Genomic DNA, 17,140 nt, shown 5'->3' with positions numbered 1-17,140 from the left:
TCCTTTCCCCCTATAGTGTCACTGACAGTCATCCAGGAACTACATGGATGTGCTCCACAGCTTTGTGTTTTAAGAGGTTTTACTAAATACATATTTAGTAGAAAAGAGATTTTATGTTGTCATTTAAGTAAATGTATGTGGCTATAGGGCGCAGAAGCTAAAACTGAGATTAATTGGACAACAGCCTGTTCCCCTCTTTTAAAGAAAGCTGGCTGAATGCAGAGAAGCCACATACAATAGGGTTAAGTTCCATTATTATGTGGCCTGTGAAATCATTTTGTATTGTCGTCTTCTTGACCATCTGCAAACAATTTCTGCCCATCATGATCCTACACTTTACATAAAGGACAGCCTGAGGAGTTTAAGGAGGGACAACATAGCAAAATCATGCTTTAAAACAACTGCATGCTGGACTGACTTCTGTGTGTAAGAAAACTTCCAAGGCAAAGGAAAAAAAGTTTTGCACTGAGATTCCAGAACAACCAACCACCACCACACAATTGCTCGGTTTTCCCAATCTCAGCATACGAGTTAGGTTATGTTTTATTTGGTATTTCCCAAAATCTTTCTGTAGGGCCTAGAAACACCATTTATCTCCTCACAGGGAATTTTCCTGTGTGTTTCAAATAAGGTATCCCTAATGCTTGTCTCAAGGAGTCTCTTCAACCATTTCTATTGCAATTGCTGTATTTTTTAATTTGTCCATGAACTGTGTAGCCACTCTTCATTCTGTGCTGCTCTAAAAAAGCCAAATTCCCTATGACTCTCATGCAACCAGCACAAGCAGAATGAAATTCTATCCCTGCTGGAGACAGTGGGAGCTCCACTGTTGACTTTTCATAGGTTTAATAATTTTCCCACCAGCTCCAGTTCACTCTTGTGCCGTACTGTGAATTACCAGTCACATCAATAAATGTAAAGCTGATGTAAAGGCAGGCAGAGTTTCTGCTAAGTCTGGCCAAGTAATTTCCTTTTTTTTTCAGCAGGAAAAATCAGGATTTTGCTGCCAAGAGGTATGAGAGGTGTGGGGTCCATCTTTCTCAATATGGTGTTAACCCTTGAGCAGTATGTTGGTGCTTCAACTTCCTGAATTCCCAAGGTCACTGAAGCTCACTGTCTGCAGTCACGGCCCATCAGTTGCCTGTACTCTGCCTGGAAGGATGCTCAGGAGGATGCGTAAATGATGAGCATTTTTAAACATACTGTAACTAACTCAAATGTCCTGTGGGTAAACAATGAGGGAGACAAAGCAGGCAGTATCGAACATATGGCCTGCTTAATGGTAATGGAGGTAATAAGGTAGAAAATGTGTATTTTAATCTTATATTTCAGGGGGAAGAAACAGACCAGGAAAGCATATGGCTTTGCTCATGCAGGCAAAAACTGCTCATATACTTACACCCTTCTGTAGCCCCTTGCAGGCATAAGAATAGAGTAGCTGCATTCAGTCTTTAGAGAACAGTATTAGAGCCTTCTCTGTGCTGTTTGCAAATTGAAGCCAGCCAGCTGGCACAAAGGGAACCAGGCTATGCTCTACTTCTTTGCCCCCCACAGCACACTGAATCACTTCTCCCAATTAAGGGAAAGTTTGTTTTAACAAGACTTTGGGGATCCCTTCAGACCTTTGGACAAAGCTAGCTGTACCACAGTTACTTTGTACCTCCTTGAAAGATAAAAAAATACACACTCTTTCATTTCTCTTAACAAAATGGTATATTAAATACATAGGTATGTTACAGTACATGGAGACCTCACAGCAGCCTTTCAGTATCTGAAGGGGGCCTACAAGGAGACTGGAAAAGGACTCTTCATCAGGGATCATAGTGATAGGACGAAAGGTAATAGGTTAAAACTTAAACAGGGGAAGTTTAGATTGGATATAAGGAAGTTCTTTACTGTGAGGGTGGTGAGGCACTTGAATGGGTTGCCCAGGGAAGTTGCGAATGCTCCATCCTGGATAGAGAGCCTTGGGTGGCATGGTTTAGTGTGAGGTGTCCCTGCCCATGGCAGGGGGTTGGAACTAGGTTATCTTAAGGTCCTTTCCAATCCTAACTATTCTGTGATTCTATGATTCTGTGATACTTAAAGTGGTTCTCAAAGGTGATTTGCATTTCAGCCGTGTGCAGCTGCACAGGCATCACAGCATTTTTACACCAAAAGGGGTGTGCGGCAGCTGGTGTTGCTGCTGATGCTCCCAGCAGACAACAGTGAAAACTAGGAGTAGTCTTAGTATAGACACTTATCAGGGAGAATATCAGGCCAGCACTCAGGTGGGCTTCAGGTGCACTGTGAGGAAGGGTACCCCTTGCTAGCAGATACATGAAATCGAGACCGGTTAGGCTTACAAATGAAAGTGAGTAAAGCTGAGGTATTTAAGCGTAGGTGTGAGATCTGTATGCAATATGGCTAGCATGAGGGGCTGGCTCTGAGTTTTGCTGCAGTCTGCTAGAGAGAAAGAAAGGAGCTGATGGGAAGAGTAAAAAAAAATAAAAGGGTATGGGGGAAATATCTGTCTCCTTAAATGTCTGTCCTTCTGTGGAAATTATGTGATGGTAGCTCTGTCTTGCTATTGAGTTTTCTCTAAAAATAAACTGGGATGCTATTTGAGTTCTTCCAAAACGTAACATGCAGAAACTACATGAAGAATTAGGACAGAGTGGTGAAGGCAAGAGAGAAAGGTCAGTAGACTGGCCACGTTTGGAGCTGCAGCTCCTCAGATTACTTGGTAATGCTACTTAGAACAAAAACTCTGGTTTGTCTGGCAAGAAACTAACATCCCTGAAGAGCAGCAGAATGACCTTTCTGATGGCTAGGGTTTTCAGAACTTGAACAGAACTGTGAGTGGGACATAACAGGCTAGGGGATGAGGAATTAATTCAGGATTAAAAAAGAAAGCCAACCACCATCAAAAGGAGCGTGACCAGCAGATCGAAGGAGGTGATCCTGCCCCTCTACTCTGCTCTTGTGAATACTTGCAGTATTGTGTACAGTTCTGGTGTCCTCAATATAAGAAGGACATGCAGCTGTTGGAACAAGTCCAGAGGAGGGCCACAAGGATGATCAGGGCACTGGAGCACCTCCCATATGAAGACAGGCTGAGAAAGTTGGGGCTGTTCAGCCTGGAGAAGAGAAGGCTGCATGGAGACCTCAATAGCAGCCTTCCAGTATCTGAAGGGGGCCTACAGGGATGCTGGGGAGGGACTCTTCATTAAGAACTGTAGCGATAGGACAAGTGGTGATGGGCTCACACTTAAACAGGGAAAGTTCAGGTTAGGTGTAAGGAAGAAGTTCTTTACTGTTAGGGTGGTGAGGCACTGGAATGGGTTGCCCAGAGAAGTGGTAAATCCTCCATCCCTGGCAGTGTTCAAGGCCAGGTTGGATAGAGCCTTGGGTGACATGGTTTAGAGTGAGGCGTCTCTGCCCATGGCAGGGGGGTTGGAGCTAGATGGTCTTAAGGTCCTTTCCAGCCCAAGCCAGTCTGCGATTCTATGATTGTTGCCCAGCACACCAAACAACATTTCCTCTCCGATGTTTTACCTTCCACAGGCTCAACCTCTTTGTTTCCCCAGTATTTTTTTATTTTGATTTGTTTGGATTTGCTTCTTACCCATGACAAAGCACTGATCTTTCTGAAGTGCTCTGATGGCATCAGTTTATTTCCCCAGTTTAGTTATTAAGGCTTGGCCTGACGTTAGAGAAACTTGCAACAGAAATCCGTAAAACCTGGATGTGATTCTCCTCAATGGCTAGCGGCAAAGGATCAAATGTGTAACCTAAGCGAGATGCACAGCTCGTTGAGTGGGAAGTCTGGCTAGAACGGGACGGTAAAACCCGAGGGTGCAGACTGCAGGAGCACCGCTAGATGACGGTAACGCCTCTCCTACCGCTGCAGCTATTCCTGGCGCTCCTCCAGGAGCTGCCGGGGTTTCCCACACTGCCGGGGAGGAACGATGTTCAACTGAACCTTCCCACTGCTCCAACAGTTCACCTGAACGCCTTCATCAGCCAGAAAACCTGCAACCATGACTGGCGCTCATTTACACTTGGGGTTTGCGCAAACTGCTCTAAAGCGCGGTTACAGGAGCACACAACTTTCTGTTCAGTGGAAGAGGCACAAGGGGATGGCTCAGCTCCCCCTTTGCAGCCTGTATATCACACTGAAAACCATCATAACAATAATTAAGCACTTTTCTAAAGTTGCTATTCAGTACAAGCAACCGTTGCAGTTGCCACAAAGGTATTGCACAACCGTGTTCTGCAGCCTGAGTTGAGAACTGTCCACAACACAATCTCTGTGTTAGAATTTGACCAATTTACAGATTTCTGAATGCTAGCACATATTTTAGGGCCATACTACTTAGGGAGAGGAGTGAGGGAGAAAAGCGATGAGGAAACTGGGCCCAGGTTTCTGCTGGGCTGGTGTTACTTGTGTGAGCAGGAAGCAAGATCAGATCCCAAATGACAAATGGGCAGCAGGGAATACAGCCCAGGTGAGGATTTCAGGTTTGTGCTAATTGCCAGTTGATGTTTCATGGAGACTAGATAACTGCCCTGTATGAATGATACCATCTAATGGCAGTGACACGTGATCCATATGATGATGAGTTTACTAGATAGTCAACATTACTCAAATATAAAATATTTATTAGAAAAAAAAAATCCTCACTCAAAAATGTTTCATTTCCAGCTTTACAGAAGCTTTTTCTTCCTAAAATGACTTCCTCAAAATACTGTTCCTCATCTGATGAGCTTCTGTGCTCATGTTAGTAGTTGTCCTTTGTAAATGCTTTGTTTTAATGGGGCAGTTTAAAAACCAGCCTCATGAAAACAGGCTTGATGTGCTACAGCAGATCTGAGAAATGACTGAGGAAGAAGAAATGAAAAATCAGAATGTTAATCCTCAGGGAAAAATATGCATATGCTATTAAGATGAAGCCAGGGGCAAAGATAAGAGGACTAAACAACGGAAAAGGGAAACATGATCTAGTAGCCAAACCATGAGGCCATTAAGCCAGAAGCTGCAGGCCTTTTGAGCTGTCCTCTCACAAACCTGAACTGTGGGACTTCGGACAAAGCCTCTTTAACTTTGCCTGAAGGGCCGTCACTTTTGCAGAGGGACCTGTATCAAAACATGCACTTATAAGAGTACAGACAGTGTTGGCTCCTATTTATTTCTTGTGCTTCGAAAACACACTTGAAACACAGCCGGGGTCTTATCATCCTAGCAAAACACAGTTGTTTTTAATGGTGATACAACAGAAATAGGACAGAGCTGAGTCATTTGGCAATGGCTGGTTCAGAGGCCAGACATGCCACTGGTCTCACCCTTTGAAAATGTCAGTTCTGAAATCCATGCAGGAGAGGCACTGCAGAAATACGGTGTTATGCCACTCTGCCAAAGGAAGATAAAAGGTGAATGAGACAGAGAAGCTGTTGCAGTAAATGTTTAATTTAGCATCTGTTTTAAACTGCTATCAAATGAAACAAACATGTTTTAGTCTTCACATTTAGAATGTGCTTGGTGTTAAAGCACAAACCACTTTCAAAGTTGGATCAGATCTCTGGGCAACCCAGAAGAATGTCTGATTTTTACATAGCCTTTATTCCATCTGGTGGTGAAATCCTAAAGGAAATACACTCAGCTATCTGACCAACTAATTGGTTAATCAGACTGCCTGTAACCCATAAAACTTGAGCTTTCTGAAAGGAAAGGGATGATTTGTGGCTGCTCCTTCTGTTACTTTGTCCATTTTACCAACAGTAATTTCATAGTGTTATTATTTAATACTAGCAATTGGGTCATTTCTCTCATTGTGTACTAGAAAACGCCATGAGCAAAATGATTATTAATTTTACATGGCACTTTCTCAGTTCCTGGTGTGCTATTATAGCTCCTTGGTTACTTCTGTTCACCCTTACATGACTTTCCCATTTCTTGCCCTGCTTTTTGCAACCGTAAAATACATATTATGTGTTATTTATTCCGCATCAATACCGCAATGAGGATATGGTTCATTTCCTAAATATCAAACATTTGAATTCTTTGTATTATTGGACAGTAGAACTTTTCCTGAGGTGAATGTTGTATCTGTGTTCAGGGAAACGTCCTCCCTCCTGTGTCCTTGCAGTTTGTGAGATGGATCTTCAAAAACGGTAAGTGGGGAGGAACAGCAAATGTCTACGTTTGTAAGGCTTCTTTCTTGGTCTTATTTTGCTTTGCTTTTTCACTCTCACTAAGGAAAGTAAGATTCTGAATGTCAAATCACAGCAAGTGAAAGAAGCAACCCCCTGCTCACCCAGAAAGTAATGCATAAACGAGAGCGTCAGCTACAAAATGCAGCTGTCTCGTACCTTCCCACAGATGCTGCCAGCTGGCGCAGGAAGCACACTGCTGGGCAAAGAAGGAGAGCTGATTTATTGTACCTAGCTCAGGCATCAGCTTTACTCCTCAGTATGAAAGCACCGCCCCGATACAGAGGGGGTGTAGGTGGTAGGTTTGCTTTTCTTTCCCCTCCCCCCTCCCCCCAATTCCTCTCTGTTACTTCCCAAGTCTGGAGCGGGTTCAGAGCAGGACCACGAGGCCGCCACAGCGCAGCCAAGTTCCTCAAGGAACTCCCGGCAGGCAGCGGGACGCAGCTCCGCGAACGGGCACCCCGGGACACCGGGATCTGCCCCAGGCGGACGACACAAGCATATACCGACCGCCGGGCGGACACTAGCACGTACCCACCGCCGCCGGTTCCTGCAGAGACCCCGCCCCCTCTCGCCGCCACGCCGGGGCGGGGCCGTGACGTCACCTGCCGGCGCTGGGGGCCGAGCGCCGCAGTGCGGGGTGAAGCGAGGCCGGGCCGGGCCTGTGCGTACCTGTGAGGTCGCGCCATGGTGCGCTTCGGGCTGACCATCGTCCGGCAGTGAGTACCGCGGCACCCCTAACCCGCCGGTTGCCTTTAACCCGTTTCCCCTCTGCCCCCTTCCATTGCGGGACGGGCGGTGATGTCAGCGGAGTTCCGTTCCTCCTCTCCGACCCCCATCGTCCCTTAGGTGCGCTCGGCTGCCGTCAGTCAGTCAGTCAGTGTGGCTGACTGGCTTGGCGGGCGGGATGAGCGCCGGGGTGTCCCGTGAGGGAGGCGGGAAGGGGCCCGAGGCGGCCCTGGAGCCGGAGGGGCCGGCTCGGAATGGCCTGGGTACGGCCTCTGGCGTTACCGCTCCTGCCGCGGTGCGTGAGCCCGTGGTGTACGCTGCAGTTGGCCGGACAGGTGAAGCCACTTGGGTGCAGTTTGGTGTTGGTGAAAGTACGGGGTTATACGTACCATCAGTAAGCACTATTTGGGAATGCTTGGGTGGCTGCTCTCGAGACCTTTCTCCTGCCACAAGGTCTCTGGTTGGGCAGGCTCCTCCCTTAGGAGTAGTAGTCCTAACATTTCTGCTGTGGAACATTAAAGAACTGATGTTTGTGACTTAGAATCACAGAATAGTTAGGGTTGGAAAGGACCTTAAGATGATCAAGTTCCAACCCACCTGCCATGGGCAGGGACACCTCACATTAAACTATGTTGCCCAAGGCTCTGTCCAACGTGGCCGTGAATGCTGCCAGGGATGGAGCATTCAAAACTTCTTTGGGCAACCCATTCCAGTGCCTCACCACCCTTACAGTAGAGAATTTCTTCTTTATATCCAATCTAAACTTCCCTTGTTTAAGTTTTAACCTGTTACCCCTTGTCCTGTCACTACAATCCCTAATGAAGAGTCCCTCCCCAGCATCCCTGTAGACCCCCTTCAGATACTGGAAGGCTGCTATGAGGTCTCCACACAGCTTTCCATGAAGCGTTGTTGATGGCTCTCTGTATAAAAACCAGGTAGAGCACTTGGCCTTAATACTGCAAAAATTTAAGCATGTGACATTTCAGTCAGGTGACAGATTTCAGCAAAGTCAGCGTGCTTAGCTTGGTTCATGTGAAGTTTAGTTGTTAGACTTTTCCCCCTAAATAAGTCTGCACATAGTTTTAGTCACTGTTCTCATGAAATACTTTCAGTTATGGTTTTCAAAGTAGAATATTCATAAAGAAGGTGATGTTCATTCTACTAGTTTTTCTACAGCTCTGGCTTGTTATGCTGTTTCTTCAAGGTGTGCAGCCTCCTCTGCTGCTGTCTTTGATAATCTCTTGAATTGGCTTCCCTTTGGACTGCAGAGGTCCAGTTGGCTAGCACAAATTTTTCATAAGAGGACGCCAGAGTCTTCCTGCAACTTCTCTCTCTCCAGCACGGAGGTGTAATTGTACTAGATACATTATGCTGCAGTTAGGATAAATTTAAGAAATTACTTCCTTTTATTCCAGGTAGGTTTGTCTTAGTAAATATTGAAGGCATGATTGGGGTTGACCACTTGAAAATATGTGGGGATTTTTTTGTTGTTTAAAAGTCTTCAGGTATGTGTTTTTGAGGAGAGGCTGTGCTGTATTATATCTCATTTTTCATATCCAGACTCTGCAGTCTCTTGTTGGTGCCTAATACAATAATGGTTTTGAACACTCAGAAAAATCATGGTGAGTTAATTTTTTTTTGTTTATAATCTCTTTCAGTGGAGAAACAAGATACAACAAAGACAAGATACTGCAAGGTTAGTATCAGTTACTCTGCGTGCTTGTTAGAGGTGGAAAATTATTCTTCCCTGCAAAACGTGGAATCCTGTAACCAATTGCTGAAATGTTAAGTATTATTATGGAATAATATTGTAAACCTTAACAGATGTTATTTGTAAGCCAGGATATTAGCTTGATAGCTTTACCACTATCAACTACATACAGCTATCAACTGCATACAATTATGAAGGTTCTAAGTGGATCTCCACAGAATATCAACAAATGACTTGACTCTTCCATGTGCATGTTTTTTTTTTCCAGAGATGTATTTTAGTATCAGCAGCATTATCTCAATTGTAATGTCCTTTTTCTTATTTTACAATCAACAAATCTTTTTATAGCATTTAAGTTTCAGTTGTGAGGCACCTCTTCCAGGAAGCCTACCAGTAACATTTGAAAAAGGACAAGTGTCTTGAAATGACTGCTCATGTTTAGAAAATGTTTGTCTCTGTTTAATGTTTAAATTTGTCATATGTATACATTAATATAAATATCAATAAAGATCCTTCTGTCTTCTTAGTCTGTACTCCCACTTCCGTCATCTGTGTGACAGGCCAGAGGAACAGTGACTTTTACCAGAGGTTGACTTTACTGAAGGAGAAGGATTTTATCATGACTGAGCAGATTATTTATTGCTGCTGTGCTTGCTCAGCTAAATGATCAAAAATTTGCATGGCTTAATGTTGATGGGTTTTTATTTTCTAGGTCAAGGTGTGGATGAGCCTCTCTCTGCAACTGGTTTCAGACAAGCAGATGCTGCTGGTTTGTTTCTCAGTAATGTGAAGTTTACTCATGTCTTTTCAAGTGACCTCCTTCGAGCAAAGCAGGCAAGTGCTTTTTGAGGCAACTGATTATAAATATTAGCTTCAGAATTTGACATTTATTTGCTATTGATGATGCAAACAGTAATACAGTGACAGAGCCAAAAGGTATTTTGAGGGACTTAGAACTGCAGTTTGAGTTTTGTAGAATTCAAGAAGGTCTCTGAGGAAATTTCAATGAGAACAGCTCTGTTAGGAGCCAGTGAAGGCTACCTTGCTTTGCAGGATGTCTTGCAATGTTGTTCTAATGGATTTGCTGTTATTTTATATTGGCATAGGTTCTTACTAAAGGAGTAATTGGAACTGAGAGGTAACACAGGCTGAAGTTGTTTTTTCTTTGAAGAAACAAAACAAATTTGCTGTGATATTGTTCTACTGCGTTATGCATTGTGGCCAGATGCAGTGTCTTTCTGAGGAATGCAGACCAGTATAGGGAAGATCAAGTTTTGCTGTAAATTCAGTGCAAGGATCATTAAATATGTGGAGAGGTTGGATTTGAATAAATAGTACAACTCTTATCTTGATGCACTATTTTTGTAGGTTAATTAAAGAGGAAAAAACTTTCTCAGCCTGTCTTCATATGGGAGGTGCTCCAGTCCCCTGATCATCCTCGTGGCCCTCCTCTGGACTTGTTCTAACAGTGCCATGTCCTTTTTATGTTGAGGGCACCAGAACTGCACACAATACTCGAAGTGAGGTCTTACAGGAGCAGAGTAGAGGGGCAGGATCACCTCCTTTGACCTGCTGGTAACGCTCCTTTTGATGCAGCCCAGGATACGGTTGGCTTTCTGGGCTGTAAGCGCACACTGAAGCCAGCTCATGTTCATTTTCTCATCGACCAACACCCCGAAGTCCTTCTCCACAGGGCTGCTCTGAATCTCTTCTCTGCCCAACCTGTAGCTGTGCCTGGCATTGCTCCGACCCAGGTGTAGGACCTTGCACTTGGCATGGTTAAACTCCATAAGGTTGGCATCAGCCCACCTCACAGGCATGTCACGGTCCCTCTGGATGGCATTCCTTCCCTCCAGTGTATCAACTGAACCACACAGCTTGGTGTCACTTGAGAGTGAGCTTGTTAATTTTATTCCTTATTTCAGAGACAGCCTTTTCCATGAGAAACATTTACACGCTCATGGTGAAGACAGACCTGAATTTGTCCTTTGCAAAAAGGAAATGTATTTTGCAATTTTTTTTGACAAGCTACCCAGACTTTGTGGAAGCTTTTCAAAGATGGACAAACACGCAGTTTCCATTTGCTTGGAACTCACTTTTTTGGCATCTGCAAATCTATGAAGAATTGTCCTTTACTACAGTTTCACTTCATAGCTCAAGTATGAGAGGAATGTGTAAGTTGAGAGGAATGTGTAAGTTCCTTGCAAAATAGATAAAAAATGGTTTTAAAAGAAACTGTTAGTGATAAAGTTAACTTTTCCTTACAAAGTCTGCGTCAGCTGTAGTCAGGTTGTGCAGCAATTACTGGAACCAGGAGTGGTGTGCAGCCCTCTGGCTACTGCCCATGGCTAACAGCTGAACGTGCAAGACCGAGCAGGGTAGGAGGAAATGGGGATGTGTGCAGAGAGAGTTGTACTAGCTGGGCAGGAATTCCAAGAGCTACAGGAGATGCAACATGAATGGGTATGAGAAATGCAGGAAGAAACTTTGCAGGGAAGCCTGCTTGAGAGACTAAGCCTAGAAAGGGGGTCAGAGACTGGCTTCAGAAATCAGCAGTGCAGGAGGAAGCAGGGCAGACCTGCAATGTGAAAATACAGAAAGACTAGTTGGGGAGACTAGGATGTTTTGTGAACACAGCAGAACTCCTTAAGACTACAAAGCTTAACAGAGCGTAACATCAAAAGTTTGTAGGGGAATATGGGGCCTATGTGAGGTGCTAATGCTGGTGGGACAAGAACTCTGCAGTAGTGAAAGCAGGTTCAGGACTGGGACAGGCTGGGCCCTGGGAAGGATCAGAGATAATCTTTTCAGTCTTTTCCATGTATGAAATGGGGCTAATATATCTTTTCTCACTGTGGTAATGTGAAGATTCAGTAACGTTTCTGAAGCATTATATTCTAGTAAACGATGGCATATGGAAACGTATGAGGAAGTTTAAACTCTGGGAACATATTTTGGTTTCAGCAGAGTAAATAAGGCTTCATGTTTAATACTTGCAGCTCAGAGTATGTATTAGTGCTCAGTAGGTGAGCATTGTCTATTCTATGTAGTGAACAGGATCTCAGCCTTGGAGAAAGTTCAGAATATTATCATACTCAATCAATGTTATTCATATTTACAAGGAAGTATCTGAATTTTGATGTTTTCCTGTGGCAGAAATTTAAAGCTGCAACTTAAAGCCTTTTCTGAGCAGTGCATTAAATAGGTCATAAAATCTTGTTAGTACAACAGAGCTTTTTATTATTTGTCAGAATCCAGTGAGCCTTTTCAAAGTGAGTCCTTTGAATGTCATTTTGTTTGGACATGGACATTTGCACAATACATCTAGCTGATATTACAAGTCAAAACTGGTATGTGAACCCAGTATGGCCTTCACACACTAGTGCATGTAAGAACAGGAGGAGGTTAGCTCCTGTGGCAGCCAGACAGGCATGCGATATCCAACACATTAGAGCCTCCATTAGGCAATACTTTTTCCAAAGTGGTATTAGAATTTCTTCTTGATCAGTCATCTTGCCCTCTGTGCACTCCCAAAATCGTGTTTTCTCGGAAGGAAAAAAAAGATGTATAGTACAAGACTTGTCATCCTGTCAAGAGCAAACTAAGCCCTTTGGGTTTTCTCTATCTCTTAGCCATGCTGTCAAGAGGCATATGAATACAATAAGCTAGATATTTTCTTTTCCTCCTTTCAAGTATATCATCTAGTGTGTTTCTTCCTTGTAACAACTTCGTTTTGTTGCAGCAAACATCCTCCTGCCTCTTAACTGCTTCAAGAGTAGTTGGTTTCTGAGTTGCATTAAGTAGCCACTTGCCAGAAAGTAATCTCATTTGTTAGATGTTACTTTTTTTTTGTGGTTGGATTAACTGATGGGTTTTTAGGAATGTACTGCTTGTGAATCTGACCTATATACTACAAAGAATGTGTTTGCATGATTGCTTTGTGAGTGGCAATATACTTGAGAGAAGATGTGGCTTTTATCCTGGTAAATCCTGTGCTGCTGTTCATCTTGCTGCACACCTTTCATAGGTGCTAAATGTCTTCAACTGTTCTGGGTTTTGAATTGTGAAAGAACTTTCAGAAGATGCAGGTTTTCTGCCTTTTATGGGCTGACACAGGCCTTATGTCCAATTCTGACAGAGACTACTAGCTGAAAACCTTTTTATCTTGCTGAAAACCTTTTTATCTTGGATTTTTGGGTCCTGCTAGCGTGACTGACATTGGTTGTGGTGGTCTCAGATGGTCTGGCTATCCCATGAGGAAACAGCTCATTGATGTGACTTGTATTCACTTTTTAGACTGCTGCCACAATTCTAGGAAAAAATAAGTTTTGCAAAGATTTGGAAATCAAGTGTGATGCAAGACTTCGAGAGAGAGTAAGTGCCAAAACAGTTTGTTTTAATATTGAACATTGAACAATTTGAAATGTAACTTGCTGCTGATGGATATCTTAGCTTATTAAATGGTAAAGTTAATAGTGGAGATCACTGTTTGATGTATTTTTAATCACTGAAAACGGAACTCTTCACATTGGATGTTATAAATTGTTTGCAGAATTGCGAATCAAAGCCAAAATGTAGTGATTAGTGTTGTAACTGTGATGCTTTAGTGATGTAAGGTAAGATTTATGTGTAGAGGGAATTATCTTAAGTGTAATAAAAAGCTTAGCTGTTTCCTAACTCCATATGTGAAGTGTTAAAGACACTCTCTCTGCCTATCTTCTCTAGCCTAATGGCACAACTCAGTGTTGACTTTTCAGCTGTTTATACCTTTTCATTTGCACAAAGACTCCTGGAAAGCTTTCTTCTGTCTGGAACAATCTGCTTTCCTGATTAGCTTCTCTGCCTGATACCAGGCATTGTGTACCTCCTGTCTGGTTTTAAGTATGTCGTGATTAGAATAAATTCAGATGCTGGCTGTTACTGCTAATATGAACCACCCTTCAGATGCTACAGTGAGACTGTCAGCTGAATTTTAAATAAGGAAATGCTACAAAACCAAAAGTGGGATGGCATACTGCCAGCATGCAAATATGTGTTTAAGGAGCATAACATGATTGTAGCATTTCTTATTTGGATCTTTGTTTTCTGTTGGAAATTCCAGTTCTTCCACTGAAATCAGCAAGTAAATTTCTCCCAAACTCCTTTAGTTGCTTTATCACCTGATATTTTAAAAAGATATTACAGTTTCTAATACAGAATTTTAGAAAGTTATGCTGTTAGGCTTGTTTCCCCGTTTTATAGCACTTGTATGGATGTATAGAAATGCCAGTACAGTGTCCGCAGGACACATGTTGTAAGTCACTACTCTCTGTAACTGGAATTAAGTTTGAATTGCATGAAAAGAAGCAAATTCTTTTAAGAGAACATATGTCATTGATCTTATTAGTAAAGTTTTATTCTCTCGTGCCTTGCTTTCATTAGAGGAGTCCAGAAAAATAAGATTAGGATTTCATTTTCAGCAGTTTCAAGGGACTGAATTCTTCATATCTGTCTTAGTGTTCTTAAACTCTCAATATTTTGCTGTAGAGAAAGGGATTGAGAGGCTTAAGTAGATGTGTTTCAATACTTCTAAAGTCTGAAGACTGTAGTAAATTAATTGTTGTGGATATGCAGTTAGGTGCCATAATAAGTGGATAGTGACATAGAAGTCTAGAAAGCCCCAGTAACAAGTATGTGTCTGTATCCTCGTCATCAACATCAGGGTTTCTGGAATGTGCGTAACATTTGACAGTACAGTTTATCTTCATGTGAACAGCAGCATACAAAGGTGTTTGCAATGTTACAAAGACATTTGAATTTTGTATGCTAAGAATGAGTGTTGAAAATATACAGGTGCACACCAGCATATATATATATATATATATATACACTTTCTATATATACATTTAGCTTAAATAGCAGATAAAAAGTTACCTCCTCCCCCAGTATTGGAATAAAATGTAAAAAGTAGTTAAGCCTGTGTGTTACACTCAAGCATCCATTAAAACAAAGCTCTTAAGAGATGTTTGGATTGAAAGTGGTATGGAAGACTTGATACATTGGGCTAAACCCTCTCTTGTTTCTTACAGAAATACGGTGTTGCAGAAGGAAGGCCTTTGGCTGACCTCAAGGCTATGGCAAAGGCTGCTGGAGAGCAGTGTCCTTCATTCACGCCTTCTGGAGGAGAAACACTGGATGAAGTATGGTATTTATTTATTTGTGCCCTACTATCAGTGCAGATGCAGCTGTTGCATATGTACTCTGGAACATCTTATTGAGAGCTTAGCCCAACTAAAGATCATTATTTTATAAGCTAAAAACACTTGACCTGATTACAATGTCTGCCAAGTAGGGAATCTCTTTAGAACTATAGTATTGATTTTGAGATTGTCTCCTCATGAAGCTGTCATCTGGAGAAGGATGATGGCAATTACTTGCAGCCTTGGCTTCGGAGGGCAGAGGAGGTTTTACAGCATTCAGTAACTTCGCACTGATTTCTGAGACTTGTCTGTGATTAGTTTTGTCTTTTAACTGAAGTAGATCCATCTCAGATTTCTGAAAGGCAAAGTCTCTTGCATTCTTCACAATGATCTCTTCTGACCTTTCCCTGTAGGTAAAAGAACGTGCAAGGGATTTCTTTGAATTTCTGTGTCAGCTAGCTGTTGAATTGGAACAGAAGGAGCAAGATGTCCATGGTGCTGCAAGCAGAAACTCAAGAACATCTGAAGAGCAGTTTGTTTTCCCTTGGACGAACCATTGCAGTGAAGCAGAACTTAGCTGTGATAACGGTGGAGTTTCAAAAATACTAGATGCCAATATATTAGTGGTGAGTCATGGAGCCTACATGAGGAACTGGATTGGTTATTTTGTTTCACATCTCAACTGTACTTTGCCATCAGATTTAACAAAGTCTCAGTTGTCTTCTGTCAGTCCCAACACAGGAGTTAGTCACTTTGTTATAAAACTCGAAAATGGAAATTTGTTAAAACCTGAAATCACATGTGTTTGTCTAAATCAAGATTCTCACTTAGTAGATGTGGGAGCTGAATGTGTAGCTCAAAAAGTCTTTTAAGAGGGTTTGTAGGTGGAAGTGGTTCTAGATCATAGCTATCCTGTGCTTGGAAAAGGTATCTGTAGTAAGTACTGAGATTGACAGGAGTTACTGACATTAAACTTCAAAAATGAAGACATGCAACTGCTTACTGTCTTAAAATAACATGATTTGCATGGTCCTAGTGCCCGATATAAGTTGGCACTTGAGAAATTACACAAATGTTCTTTATGAACAGAAACTTAATACTTAGTCACTTGTCTATCTACACTTACAGAAACTTAATTAGTCCATAATTGGTTTTCTCCATGTAAAAGAGTTGGGGAGGGGAAAGGAACGGTACCTCAAAGATGAACTATACTGTATTATTGTTTTATTACAATATGCTATATTGTAATATTAAACATATATTGTCTTAAAATAACTTTTTTTTGAATGCAATAGTATAACATAAAAAGTTATAGTGGAAAAGGTTTGGTACAGAATAAGGGACATGTTCCTGGCTCTGATGCTAAGTAGCTGTGAGACTCTGGGCAAATCTCTCTTCCATTTGTGAAGTGGGGATGATGATATACCTACCTCGCAGGAGGGTTTTGTAAGAAACCATTAGGGTTGTTTGACCTCTGTTGAAGAGCACTGTATATGAACATAAAGTATTTATTTTTAACTGTAAACAGGATGCGGAGCCTCATGTGAACATAGTTGACATAACGGGCTCTCTTCTGAAAAGGACCCTTATCATACCTGACGGGAATCCTTTTGTCAATTGTAATCAGGCACTTGATGGATGAGTAGTTTTGCCTAGAATTAGGCAAGTTTGATTGCTGGATGACTGTAGTTGCTTTAGTACTGCATTCTTTCCCCACTGGGGTGTTTGGAGTGTGACTGTCTGATTTATGTTACTTATGTCAACATACTTTTTCTTCATTTGCGCATTTTAAGCCTGTTTAAAAATAAATTAAAGGCTTCTGAATAGAACTCCATTTCATCTGTATTTCTTTTGAGGTAAAAATCTTTGTTAATATTACTTTATGAAGCTTCACTCCGGTCATATAACTTCCCATTTATTTTTTTTTTTCCTGATAAACCCTGCACTGGTCTCTTAGTGTGAAAAAAAGCCTTTTTAGGGCTATGGATCAGCACTATCCTGACTCTTACCTGGAAGAACCACTGATGTAAAACATTGAGGATATACTAAAATTGCTTGCAACTGTTCAAAATTAACTGTTTGAAGTTTTAATTTTTTCATAATTTTTAAAAATATGCTGTCCAGTGCCCTTTAAACTGCTTGGTTTCTCTGCCTTGAAGCAGAGACCTCAATTTTGAGGAGTAAAAAGAGGTTGCTATTGTTTCCTTGAACAGGTGGATAGCTATACTTAACTGCAACCCTACTAAAAAAATTCCAGCAATAGTATTACTTAATCTGACTCTAGTGACTGTACTTTGCTGCTTCTATTCTGACTGTCACTCAATAGGAA

The 17,140-nt window shown here is 42.0% G+C and overlaps 1 protein-coding gene across 1 annotated transcript; it reads left to right on the top strand.

Moving 5' to 3' along the window:
• The first annotated feature begins 6,786 nt into the window (after positions 1 to 6,786).
• TIGAR (TP53 induced glycolysis regulatory phosphatase) lies at positions 6,787 to 16,602 on the top strand. The gene is made up of 6 exons (XM_005147967.3): positions 6,787 to 6,911; positions 8,580 to 8,617; positions 9,345 to 9,466; positions 12,929 to 13,006; positions 14,701 to 14,811; positions 15,225 to 16,602. The coding sequence occupies exons 1-6, from the start codon at positions 6,880 to 6,882 to the stop codon at positions 15,681 to 15,683; spliced, it is 840 nt and encodes a 279-aa protein (XP_005148024.2). The 5' UTR covers positions 6,787 to 6,879; the 3' UTR covers positions 15,684 to 16,602.
• The last annotated feature ends 538 nt before the right edge of the window (positions 16,603 to 17,140 follow it).

Source organism: Melopsittacus undulatus, chromosome 5 (assembly GCF_012275295.1).
Source record: "Melopsittacus undulatus isolate bMelUnd1 chromosome 5, bMelUnd1.mat.Z, whole genome shotgun sequence".
Classification (NCBI taxonomy): domain Eukaryota; kingdom Metazoa; phylum Chordata; class Aves; order Psittaciformes; family Psittaculidae; genus Melopsittacus; species Melopsittacus undulatus.
Note: the sequence above shows the minus strand (reverse complement) of the source record. Positions and strands in the feature narration are given on the sequence as shown.

What these genes read in the sequence shown, in the direction of transcription:
- TIGAR (XM_005147967.3), top strand. Translation starts at nt 6,880, where the DNA reads ATGGTGCGCTTCGGGCTGACCATCGTCCGGCA. An exon ending in GGGCTGACCATCGTCCGGCA is followed by an intron (nt 6,912 to 8,579) that starts GTGAGTACCGCG and finishes AATCTCTTTCAG; the next exon opens with TGGAGAAACAAGATACAACA. An exon ending in ATGCAAGACTTCGAGAGAGA is followed by an intron (nt 13,007 to 14,700) that starts GTAAGTGCCAAA and finishes TGTTTCTTACAG; the next exon opens with AAATACGGTGTTGCAGAAGG.